Source organism: Callithrix jacchus, chromosome 1 (assembly GCF_049354715.1).
Source record: "Callithrix jacchus isolate 240 chromosome 1, calJac240_pri, whole genome shotgun sequence".
Classification (NCBI taxonomy): Eukaryota; Metazoa; Chordata; class Mammalia; order Primates; family Cebidae; genus Callithrix; species Callithrix jacchus.
In genome coordinates, this window is record NC_133502.1 from 11,480,590 (window position 1) to 11,493,789 (window position 13,200).

The 13,200-nt window shown below is 38.6% G+C and overlaps 1 protein-coding gene across 3 annotated transcripts in view; it reads left to right on the forward strand.

Annotated features, from left to right (window-relative positions):
- DNAJC3 (DnaJ heat shock protein family (Hsp40) member C3) overlaps nucleotides 1–13,200 on the forward strand; it is an 83,465-nt gene that overhangs the window by 60,225 nt on the left and 10,040 nt on the right. For all 3 annotated transcript variants that reach the window (XM_054243339.2, XM_002742487.6, XM_035292758.3), the window contains one exon: nucleotides 12,211–12,343. In XM_054243339.2, the coding sequence (XP_054099314.1) occupies nucleotides 12,211–12,343 (133 nt within the window). The remainder of the gene's footprint in view (nucleotides 1–12,210; nucleotides 12,344–13,200) is intronic.

Consider the following 13,200-nt stretch of genomic DNA (forward strand, 5'->3'; position numbering starts at 1 on the left):
CTCTAAATTTGCAAAAGAAAGAAAGAAAGGAAAAGAGTCTGTATAACTGAAACTGCCAGGTATTACCTGACTTGTTTGGATTTGAATCAGCGGTTTAGTAAATGATGTGAATTAATAATAATCTTACTTAACTAAGCTAAATAACTATGTCTTTAGTTGAAATCTTGAATTAGAAATATGCTTTCCATATTCCTCTGCTTTCTCGTTTTACCTTTTTAAAATAAGCAATTTAAAATGATGGCAAGTACATAATGAATAAAGAAGAGGTTTAGGTTAGTGAAAAATGGAACATGGGCATTTATTAATATGGAGCTTGAGCCAGAATTACCAGGAAACATATCAGGGGATTTCACTCACTAGAATGCAAGTAAAGTAAGACTGTTATTTGAGGACGCCTCTGAGATCTTGAAAAATCAAGGGAAACGCTTCAGTTCTCTACATGTCTCTGTTTTAATAGCTTTTGAGAGGAACAAACTGAACATTGAAGCAATACTAAAATCTTGGCAAAGTTTTTTGAACATAGGGATAATTCAGGTGTCCTTGTGAAATGATCAGTTATATTTGCTAGGACTTATACTGTGTGAGGGCAGAGACCTGTGACTCTTTTATTAACTGATGCATTCCTAGTGCTTGTGCTGGCACTCATCTTTGCGTAATGAATGAAGATAATTTATTTATTTATTATACAATAAAGTCATAGTGGAAAGAGTATGGAATTTAGAATTAGTCCCACCTTTGAGTCTGGCTGGCTTTGTGCAGTAATTCTTTTTTTCTTTCCTTTTTTTGAGACGGAGTCTTACTCTGTAGCCCAGGCTGGAATGCAGTGGTAAAATCTTGACTCACTGCAACCTCCGTCTCCTGGGTCTTGATTCAAGCAATTCTCCTGCCTCAGCCTTCTGAGTAGCTGGGATTACTGGAACACACCACCATGCCCAGCTAATTTTTGTATTTTTAGTAGAGGTGGGGTTTCACCATGTTGGCCAGGCTGGTCTTGAACTCCTGACCTCCTGATCTGCCCGACTTGGCCTCCCAAAGTGCTGGGATTACAGACATGAACCATCACGCCCGGCCAGTTATTCTATATTTTTAATTGTGGTAAAATATACAATATAAAAGTTACCATCTTAACAATTTTTATGCATATAATTTAGTAGAATTAAATATGCTCATATTGCTGTGAACAAGATCTTCAGAACTTTTCATCTTGCAAATCTGATATCTGTACCCATTAAACAGCAGCTCCCCTTTACCTCTGCTTCAGCCCCTGGGAATCACTGTTCTACTTTCTGTCACTATGTATTTGACTATTCTAGATCTTCATATAATTGGAATCATATAGTATTTGTCTTGTTGTGCTCATCATATTTCACTTAGCATAGTATCCTCAAGGTTCATCCATGTTGTAGCATGTGACAGGATTTCTTTTACTTTTAAGGCTGAATAATATTCCATCGTATAGATATCCCACATTTTGTTTATTCATCCACTGATGAACATTTGTGCTGCTTTTGCCTTTTGGCTTTTGGAGTGGCGTTGCTATGGATATGGGTATGCAAATATTTCCTTGAGGAACTGCTTTCAGTCTTGTATATATACCTAGAAGTGGGATTGGAAAATCATATGGTAGTTCTATTTTTAATTTTTTGAGGAACCTCCATACTGGTTTCTGTCATGGTTACACCATTTTACAATTCTACCAGCAGTGCATAAAGATTCTAATTCTTCCACATCCTCATCAACACTTTTTTTTTTTGAGACAGAGTCTTGCTGTGTCGCCCAGGCTGGAGTGCAGTGGTGTGATATCGGCCCACTGCAACCTGTGCCTCCTGGGTTCAGGTGATTCTCCCGTCTCAGCCTCCTGAGTAGCTGGGATTACAGGTGTGTGCCTCCAAACGCTGCTTATTTTTTTTTTTTTTTTTGTAGTTTTAGTAGAGACGGGTTTCACTATGTTGGTCAGGCTCATCTCAAACTCCTGACCTCAAATGATCCACTTGCCTCAGGCTCCCAAAGTGCTGGGATCACAGGTGTGAGCTACCATACTTGGCTGGTCAACACTTTAGATTTTCTGATTTTTTGATAGTAGCCTTCTTAATGGGTATAAGTGATAACTGGTTTTGGTTTTGATTTGTATTTCCCTAATGATTAGTGATGTTGAGCATCTTTTCATATGCTTGTTTGCCATCTGTATATTTTCTTTGGAGTATACGGTTTAATTTTGCTATATGGTTTCAATCAAGTTATTTGTTACTTCTTACTCTGCTTATCTGTAAAATAAAATAGGAATAAGAATAGTACTTACCTCCTAGAATTGTTGTGGCTATTAAGTAAGATGATGCTCAGAAAATGCTTAGCACCATGCTGCTAGGAAACATCTAAATCAGTGGTTTCCACTACACTTATTTTCAGGTTGTATGGAACTTGCATTGACTTTTCTGTACAAACAGTATTGTGTGGGCTAGCTAGCTAGCTTCTTGAGCTAACGTGTGACCGACTGCTGCATGAACCCCATTTGATACAACTGTTATTGTTACTAGTAATGTCCAGAAGTCTGTGAATAGGGCCAAGTAGAGTGCTTTCTCTGGATGAAGACTGGCCTGGGCAAAATTGTGAAAGAGGTAAAGTTTATCTTTTGATTCGCTAGGATGTTGTCCATTTTGCAGATTCTTGTGCCTTCTTGCTTATCCTAGGACTCCATCCACCTGGTCATACTACCTAGGCCCGCCCTATCCTGCAGAAGTATTCTGTGTTCAAAATTCATACTGGCCGGGCACAGTGGCTCACGCCTGTAATCCCAGCACTTTGGGAAGCCGAGGTGGGTGGATCACCTGAGGTAAGGAGTTCAAGACCAGCCTGGCCAACTTGGTGAAACCCCAGCTCTACTAAAAATACAAAAGTTAGCCAGGCATGGTGGCGCGCACCTGTAGTTGCAGCTACTCGGGATGCTGAGGCAGGAGAATCACTTGAACCTGAGAGGCAGAAGTTGCAGTGAGCCGAGATTACACCACTGCCTTCCAGCCTGGGCAACAAAAGTGAAACTCCATTTCAAAAAAAAAAAAAAATCATACCACCTCTGTACATCAGCAGGCTTAGCCCGCAACACATCTGTGTTTTAATAAGAGTGGCCAAATTTAAGATACTTGTTAAAAACACTGGTTGGTTTCTATTCCTTATGAGATAAGCATTTTTAACCCAAAGGAGTCTGAGTAGTGGAACTTAAAGCAGGTACTTAGGCCATCAGGTCAGGCAGCCTACGAGGGAGGTATTGGGGCAACAGGCCTGCCTCCTGGGCATAAAGGAGACCATTCCTTCTAACAGATCACATTTCTCATGGGTGATGCTTTTTTTCAAGGCTGTTAACCAGGGATTCCTGGCTTCTGTTTATGGGGAGGAGAAGAGGAAGAGATTGGTCTTTGTTGGAAGATGCTGATTGTATTTAGGATCATAACTAAATGTGACTTTATAAGTTGGAGGCTGCTTAGATATTGACATGCTTTATACACCATCATAATAACCACAGACACATGTAATCAGAAACTATAAAGCAGATGCTTCTGAAACTTTTAACTCTTGAAATAAGTACATCTACCTTAGCTCAGCTAATTAGTTGGAAGCGGGTGGTTAGAATAAATGGCTAGTCCTTTACAAAGACGATTAGTGGGATATGGCATGTAGACTGATGAAAGCCTTTGGTTGTACATTTCCTGAACTGACTTTACAGTCATGCTTGCAGTTTTTATTCACACTCGCACTTTTATTCAACTCTTAGCCACAGCTGCAGAGTTCTCATTTCATTTGAAAAGTGTGTGGTTACAAGGAAAACTACTACCTGCTAGGTTGGGATTAGCGTATTTGCTGCCCATATCAGTTGGGTAAAACATTGTACTCCCTATGGTGCCAACTCTGTGAACCCATGAGTATAATATGTAGGTGAGGAAGTAGGAAATGGTTACAATAGTCAAGGAATATTATTCAGCAGAAAAAGACAAAAGACAGATTTCCAAATTATGAAAAACTTAAAGTGTTGGAAGTAAAAAAATGCTAAGGAAAAAAGATCAAGAAGTTCGCTGCAGATGCATAGCTGGGTCAGAAGCTTAGAAGGCTGTGGAGGGGTCCTTTGCCTCTCCCAACAGTGACAAACACATTTGCCTTACGGCAGAGGGTAGGTTTGGATAGGGGAAGTCAGTCAGATACATTTTCATTTTGGCTTTTTGTTAATTGTCAAGACTGTAATTTCCTATGACTAATGAGTGTGATCTCAAGTAATGAAGAGGCTTCTTTAAGAAAGGGAAAAAAAACTCAAGATTTTTCATAATTTTAAATAGAAACAGACTATATGAACAAAGGCCATTATTTGTGTCTGCCTACTCCAGTGCTTTGAATAGAGTTGGTGACATTTCTTAACTATTGATAAAGTATAGCACAGGTTGGGTTTTTTTTTAATAGGATGTTTTTGATGACAAATTTAGTTTTAGTATTTGTTTGTTTTTGTTTTTTTTGAGACAAGGTCTTGCTGTGTCACTCAGGCTGGAATGCAGTGGCACAATTATGATTTACTGCAGCCTTGACCTCCCAGGCTCAAGTGATCCTCCTATCTCAGCCTCCCAAGTGGCTGGGACTACAGGTGCATGCTGCCACACCTGGCTGGTTTTTGTATTTTTTGTAGAGATGGTGTTTTGCCATGCTACCCAAGCTAGTCTTGAACTCCTGGGATCAAGTGATCTGCCCACCTTGGCCTCCCAGAGTGCTGGGACTACAGGTGTTAGTCACTGCACCTGGCCTTAGTTTTTTTTATTCAGTATAAGGTTATTAATATTTTCTGTTTGATCTGTGATAGTTTTTATAAGTTACTCTGTGAAGGAATGTTTCCATTTCTTGACATTGCTGAATTTTTCAGCATGAGGTTCGTAATATTATTCTTTAATGTCTAAATTTCTAAAAGTCTGTAAGATGATTCCTGCTTTGTTTCTAATATTAATAATTTGTGTTTTCTTTTTTTTCCTGTTGATCATTGTAGACAGAGTTTGGTCAGTTTTTTTGGTCTTTTTAAGGAACCGACTTTGGAATTTGTTAATAATTTCTATGGTTTTTCTTTATTATTTTATTGATTTCTGCTCTTCAGTTCCTTAGACTGACTTTGGTTATACTTTGTGCTGTTGCTAGCTTCTTAAGGTTGAATGTTCATTTATTTTAGGCCTTTCCTTTTTTAAATATAAGCATTTAAAGTTGCACCTTTCGCATTTTGTCTTGCTTTCATTCTAACTTGGCTTGAAGTGTATTCTAATTTCCCTTCTGACTTCTGTGAGGCACTGATTATGTATATGTGTTCTAATTTTCAAATACTTGATGGTTTCCTAGGTACTTTATTATTTATTTTGATTTTAATTCCACTGTGGTCAAAGAACATACTAGGTGTGATTTCCTTCCTTTAAATTTATTTAGGCTTGTTTTGTGGTCCAGCATGATATCCAATTTGATTAATATTCTATGTACACTTGAAAAAAAGGCGTATCCTACAATTGTTGGGCGTGATATTTCTGTTAATTTTTCTATCAGGTATGAGGGGAGAGTTAAGATCTTTGATTGTCTGTTGTGGAAATTGTGAACTCTCCTGTCTCTCTCTTTGATATCGTCAATATTTTCTTTATGCGTTTTGAAGCTCTGCTATTAGCAGCCTGTATATTTATGACTGTCAAGTGTTCTCCTGATGAATTTTTACATTTACTGTTACTCAGTCTTCCTGCTATCACTGGCAATACTCTTTCTTGAAGTTGTATATGATATTAATAGCATCACCTCTGCCTTCTTGATCTATTGCTTGCATGGTGTATCTGTCTTCATTTATTTACTTTCAATGTCTTTGTGCCTTTATCTGTGTGTCTCTTGTAGACATCATATAGTTGGAACTTGTTGTTTTTATCAGTTTTGATAATTGTAATCTCTGTCCTTTGGAGTGTTTACTTGATGAGTATTGTGATTGCTGATATACTTGTATGTAGGTCTGCCGTTTTACTATTGTTTTCTTTTTGTCCTTTTGCTTTTGAATTTTTTGTTCCTCTCTTTCTGTTGTCATTTAGATTGTTTGAATATTTCTAGTGTCCCTCCTGGAGTGCAGTGGTTATTCACAGGTGTAATTACAGTGCATTGTAGTCTTAAACCCCTGGCCTCAAGCAGTCCTCCTGCCGCAGCCTCCCAAGTAGCTGGGACTGCAGGTGCATGTCCTGCACCCAACTGTAACCACTTTTAAAATAATTTCTAGTATTAATGTAATAGTTTCTAATTATTAGTTACCACTGTAATTGAAATTAAAGTATGTCTTCCTCTAGTTCTCGATTTATCAAGTTTAGGCAGCTTCCTTTGTCTACCTGCTATAGAAGAGGAAGAACTGAGTAGACCTTACTAGTTCCTTCTGTTCTTTCTCACCTTCAATTTTAGTATTTAATCTTTTGATTATATTTACAGCTTTAACGTGATATAGATAAGTTATAATATACCCAAGTCTCTTTCTTGCTGTCACTTTTAGAGAGCATCTCTTGATTGTATACTACTGATAATAAGGAAATTAGTTTATTTCCATCTTATCTTTCAACTACATGTTAAGTATGTGTTAATATACTTTTATAATGTTTGTAGTATTTAGATTCTTTCCTCTATAACTGCGGATAGTAAGGAAACGAAAGCCATTTAGTAGACTAATATATTATGAATATATAGCTTCAGGATCAAGTCATGTGTTTGAATCCTTAGAGAAGGAGATGTAATCATTTACCAACCAGTGTCAGATACAGGATTTTTTAGTAAGCTTCACCCCAAGGTGGAGTTACTGTTTCTTTGCCAGAAGAAACCTATGCCTCTGACTTCCCAGAAACATCTTGAGGCTTTAATGACTGTGTGTGAATGAGATCTGCTCTCTGTGAAGATACTCTTTATGGGGTTTTTTTTTTTTAACCTTTTTTTCTTTTCTCTGTGAAGATACTCTGAGTTTTTTTTTTTTTTTTTTAACCCTTTTTTTTCTTTTCTCTGTGAAGATATTCTTTAGCCCCATAACTCATGGCTGTGCCTGGCCTGCCACACATCTTTTGCCCAGAACTCCTTTCACTGTCTTTCTGGGTTTTTCTGTCTTCTTTTTAAAAATTTAATCATGTCTTCATTTTTCTTGGATTCTTGTTTTTATTTTGCTGAAAGTGCATCCTCAAAAAGTGGTATGAGTGTGTCTGATGGCAGAAGGCAGTATTGCAGCTTCTCAGAAATTTGGAGGAAAAACGATGTTTAACTGACTTTTATATATAGCAAACAATTAGGGTAAGGATTCGGTGCAATTGTTTAGGAATCACCTGTGGTGTAAAAGTTTGCAAAAATCTCTGGAAAGACTGCTGCTTTACAGGGAGGTAGGTTAGTGACAGCTTTCTCTGTGAAAATGTTCTGTTTGGGCTTTGCTTTTTGAGCCAATGGTCTTTTTAACTTCTGGGTGGGACTGCTTTTTGTTCGTTTGTTCCCAGTTTGTTGTAGAGGTCTTGAGTGTCCTACGGGGCCCTCCTCAGGCACATTTTTCCTTCTGCTTATAGCCTGGTTCTTGGACCTCAGTGGGAGTTAATGCTACAGCCAGTGGCTCCACATGTAGGGGCCAGAGCCTGCCCAGCCATCCCATAGTCATCTCATGGACTATCCTGACAGCTGCCTTATAGCTACTTCTGCTTGCCAAACTGAGGGTCCTCTGCCAAAAATAATGGCTTCCAGATCTGCTAGGACCTCTTATGGTGTGTGCGTGCACTGTGGTTCTCTCTACTTAGGTTTATTACTAATGTGCTCCCACTTCCTATCTTCCAGAAATTTATCAAAGTTGCTGGTCTGCTGTTGTCCTCAGTGCTGCTATGGTTATATTACTTTTCGTCATTTTGGTGGGAAGGAGGGTGGACAAATGTGTGTGCATACGTCTCCCATCCTTAGCTGGTGATTTGCATTGCTCCTTAAGAATGTGAAGGGGATATAGAGAAAAATAATTTGGGATAGATAAAATTTTTTAGATTCGGAGGTTAGAAAATGAATTGGTTAATATGTAGCATGGTATTCTTTATCCATGGCTGACATGTGTCTGGCTTATTCTACCTTTCATAGCTGTTTAGTTATGGTAATGGGATCAACATTATTGGGTGTGTGTGTTTTTTTTTAAATACTTTAAGTTCTGGGATATATGTGCAGAACATGCAAGTTTGTTATATAAGTATACATGTGCCATGGTGGTTTGCTGCACCCATCAACTCATCTACATTAGGTGTTTCTCCAGTGCTATCCCTCCTCTAGCCTCAGTGTGTGATGTTCCCCTGCCTGACAGGCCTCAGTGTGTGATGTTCCCCTGCCTGTGTCCATGTGTTCTCATTGTTCACCTCCCACTTAGGAGTGAACATGTGGTGTTTGGTTTTCTGTTCTTGTGTTAGTTTGCTGAGAATGATGGTTTCCAGCTTCATCCATGTCCCTGCAAAGGATATGAATTCACTTTTTTTATGGCTGTGTATTCTATGGTATATATGTGCCATATTTTCTTTATCTATCTTTATTCAGTCTGTCATTGATGGGCCTTTGAGTTCGTTCCAGGTCTTTGCTATTGTGAACAGTGCTGCAATAAACATACATGTGCACGTGTCTTTGTAGTAGAGTGATTGATAATCTTTGGGTATACACCCAGTAATAGGATTGCTGGGTCAAATGGTATTTCTGGTTCTAGATCCCTGAGGAATCACCATACTGTCTTCCACAATGGTTTAACTAATTTATACTCCCACCAACAGTGTAAAAGCATTCCTATTTCTCCACATCCTCTCCAGCATCTGTTGTTTCCTGACTTTTTAGTGATTGCCATTCTAACTGGCATGAGATGGTATCTCATTGTGGCTTTGATTTGCATTTCTCTAATGACTAGTGATGATGAGCTTTTTTGTGTGTTTCTTGGCTGCATAAATGTCTTCTTTTGAGAAGTGTCTGTTCATATCCTTTACCCACTTTTGGATGGGGTTTTTTTTTCTTATAAATTTAAATTCCTTGTATATTCTGGATATTAGCCCTTTGTCAGATGGATAGATTGCAGAAATTTCCCCCCATTCTGTAGGTTGCCTGTTCATCTGATGATAGTTTCTTTTGCTGTGCAGAAGCTCTTTAGTTTAATTAGATCCCATTTGTCAATTTTGGCTTTTGTTGCCATTGCTTTTGGTGTTTTAGTCATGAAATCTTTGCCCATGCCTATGTCCTGAATGATATTGCCTAGGTTTTCTTCTAGGGTTTTTATGGTTTTAGGTTTTATGTTTAAGTCTTTAATCCATCTTGAGTTAATTTTTGTATAATGTGCAAGGAAGACATCTAGTTTCACTTTTCTGCATATGGCTGGCCAGTTTTTCCAACCCCATTGCTTGTTTTTGTCTGTTGGGTTTTTGTTTTTTTAAGATTCTTTTAGTGTGTAGAATGTGAGAAAATATAATTTAAAATGGTTTTTCTAGTTATGTCAGTGGGGAGTCTTATGTCATCCATACTTAAGTTTCTAATGGTTATCTGCAATTATGTGAATATAGGAAGCAACCTATAATTTCACATTTTTGTCTTACATTAGGAAAAATGTATTCACCTTAAATTCTAATACAATTATGATACAAAAGACTGCTTTGGGGAGATAACCTGAACATGTAAAAATGAAAACATGTTTTAAATGTAGAGTCTACACAAGTAGCAAAATTGTATGTATTGAAACATTTTCCTATTGTATTCCTTCAAGGTATATTTTCTTATGAAGTTGTGTGTTATGCTGTGGGTGTTAATTGTAAAGTTAAACCTTACTACTATTTATGATGGTTTTGTTTTTATACTAAATTGGGAGAAGTTTTTGATGTGCCTGTGGGGTTGGGCCACAGTAACAGTTAATTTAATGTTGATGCACTGATGTGAGAACTCACTGTTAGGATAAAAGATCAAAGGGTCCCCCCTTCCCCAGTGCCACAGGGCAAAGGTGGTGGTGGTGGTGGTGCGTTTTTCTATGCAGTGTAGCCTGTCTAAATTTGTTAGTCTTGTCGTAGGCCTCTTTTCCTTAGTTCAGCTAAAGACGGGTTCCTTGTCACATAGCCACGAAAAATTAGGCTCACAGACAGTTTGAACAGGTAAGGGTTTATCAGGTGAAAAGAAAGAAAGGGAAATGGAGCCTCGGCATGGCCAGAGTCCCTGCTAGTGTGCTTCCCACCTCGCAGATTGCATCCCAGGTTCCATGCAGTAAGAGGAGGGGCCAGGCTCCTCTCCATTGCCAAGGGCCACAGGAACTTCCTGAGGCTCCACCCCAGTGCACGCTCCTCCCAGTGCACAGGCCTGTTGTGGTTTTTCCGGGAACTCCTTTGCAGCATTTGGCTGTCTCAGTCTTACTCTAATATCTTTCTCATTTTAATCTGTCCAAAGTGCCAGTGATCAGATGTCTTTTCCCCCAGTGAAATGCATTTTCATAAAAACTAGAGTTTGAACCCAGCAATCTATTATTAGAATTATCTATCCAGGGAGAACATTGAGAAAAATTTGAGTGGGGGCTTCCCTAGACTATCCCCAGATTTGGTGATCTGGCAAGAAGACACACAGGACTCAGCATATAGTTGTACTCAGGGTTCTCATTCCAGTGAAAAGGTGAAGTCGGCACAGGGAAAAGGTGCAAGAGGGAAAATCTGGAGGAAAGCAGGCAGAAGACTGCAGGACTCCTCTCCCTGTGATGTCACAAAAGACAAGCTTAATTTTCGCAGCACTGAGAAACTCTACAAAGTATGCAATGTTGTCTACCAGGGAAGCTCGTTAGAGGACTACCCCCAGAGTTTTTGTTGGGAACTAGTCACTAGACACCTTCTGTCTGGCCTGCACCAAAATTCCAGACCCCAGAAGGAAAGATGTTTAGCATAATCTATATTTTTCATACAAACAGTTTAGGCATGAGTCATTCTTAGCATGGAATGTTGGGAACACTCCTGAAATCCGGCTTCCCAGCCATCAGCAGTAAGCCAACCTTGTCAGCAGGCTTTTGTAAGGATAGCAGTCTCAGGCCTGCTGCGTTGACTCTCTTCTACATGATCTTAGATACCCAGGTGCCTTGTATTTTCTAAGTATTTAAAATGCTGTGTATTAGCTGGGCGTAGTGGTGCGTGCTTTAGCCAGCTACTTCATGGGCCTGAGACAGAAGTATGGCTTGTGCCTGGGAGGTTGAGGCTGTAGTGAGCCTAAGTGATAGAGATCCTGTCTCTTAAAAATTAAAAAAATAAATAAATAAAATGAAAGATGTAATGTGGATAGTCACCAGACTCCCTGTACTGGGACTGTATGTGTTTTGCATTTTGATTGGCACTTAGGTTTGCAGTAATATTAAAGCCTGTGGGTTACTCAGTCATTTGGACTGTGGACAGTTCCTTCTGTTCGTTTCCTTCTATACATTTTTCTTTTCTAGCTTCCCATTGGCCAAACCCACCTCCTGCTCCATTTCTAAACATCTAATTGTTCTGCACTGTTGTCAGTCCATACCTGACCAGGACATTTTCTTTATCACTGTCTTTCTTTCCTGTGCAACAATCACTTCAGTCTTAGTGGTGGTAAAATTGTTCTGGATAAATTGCTGATATTAACATATTTACCCCAAGGGTATGGGGAGATAATGCAGGAGGGTGGGCAGGAAAACAGCAGTACATTTTGTTGAATGAGAATAATAAACTACCTAAACTCCATCTTATTATGCCTTTTAAACTTTTTTGGTTTTTTTGAGATGGGAGTTTCACTCTGTCACCCAGTCTGGAGTGCAACTTCCGCCCCCGGGTTCAAGTGATTCTATTGCCGTAGCCTCTGGAGTAGCTGGGACTACAGGCATGCACCACCAAGCCTGGCTAATGTTTTTTTGTTTTTGTTTTTGTTTTCAGTAGAGACGGGTTTTGCTATGTTGGCCAGGCTGGTCTTGAACTCCTGACCTCGTGATCCACCCACCTCAGCCTCTCAAAATGCTGGGATTATAGGCACGAGCCCCTGCACCCAGCCTCTTTTAAATATTTTTTTTTTTAATCAAAGTTACTAAGGGGATATCATTTAAGGTTTTTGGCAGTAATGGCCAAAGAGTAAAAGGGTTGGGGGATGATAACTTTAGCATCAATTTTACAGGATAAGAAAAGGCAACAAATGATAATTTGCCTTAACAGTATTATCTTAAACATATTTTGACAGCTATTCAGGATTATGAAACTGCTCAGGAACACAATGAAAACGATCAGCAGATTCGAGAAGGTCTAGAGAAAGCACAAAGATTATTGAAACAGTCGCAGAAACGAGATTATTATAAAATCTTGGGAGTAAAAAGGTGAATTATTAATTTAAAATTTACTTTGCTATTTTTAATCAACTGTTTCAAAGGTAATCATTGCTTTTTTTCCCTCTGATTCATTGTTATATAATTTCAGTCATATGGATTAAACCCTAACAATCTTAACATTACAGAGCTATTCTGAGTGTGTTATAGGCAGGCTTCTTTGATAGACACCAATAATGCAACAACAGAGAATTAGTAGTTGGCAACAAAGATATGACACTGTAGCATGAATGGGTCCCAGGCCTAGATTTTTTAAAGAAGGGTAAAGGGGTAGGAGTGAGCTTTCTTTTGGTGAGGATGGAGGAGGAGAGGGAATGGGGAAAGAAAATGCCTTCTCTAGGCCTAAACATAAAGTAGTGCTTTCAGAATTAAGTTTGAAATTAAGATTTACCTTATATAAAAATACATATTAAGTAAATGATATACCTCCCAGTTGTTAGCTAAGATTGTAACAGCAATCTTTCAATCAAAATTCGGGATATCTGTGCTTACTATTAAGTAAGCTAATGTAGAAACATAATTGAAAGTGGGGTTCAGAGTCAAATAATCTTTTTAATGCCGAGAATTGTAGCTTGGAAATTCAGAAAGTTAAACAATTCATTGATGTACCTTTTTTAAAAAAGGGAAAATTCTAGAGATCAGGAGTGCTTTATTCCTAGTAATCTTAGTGAGCGATACCCAAGGCTGATGTCAGCTTTAATGAGCATCCAGAACTGTGTGTGCAGATCCTTGGCCTGTGATACCATTGGAACTATTTTACAAAACCAGTTTGTTTATTGGCAATAGGATCTTAATTCTGATTTTTATGATAGTATGTTAGACATGTCTACACTAATGATTATTTATTT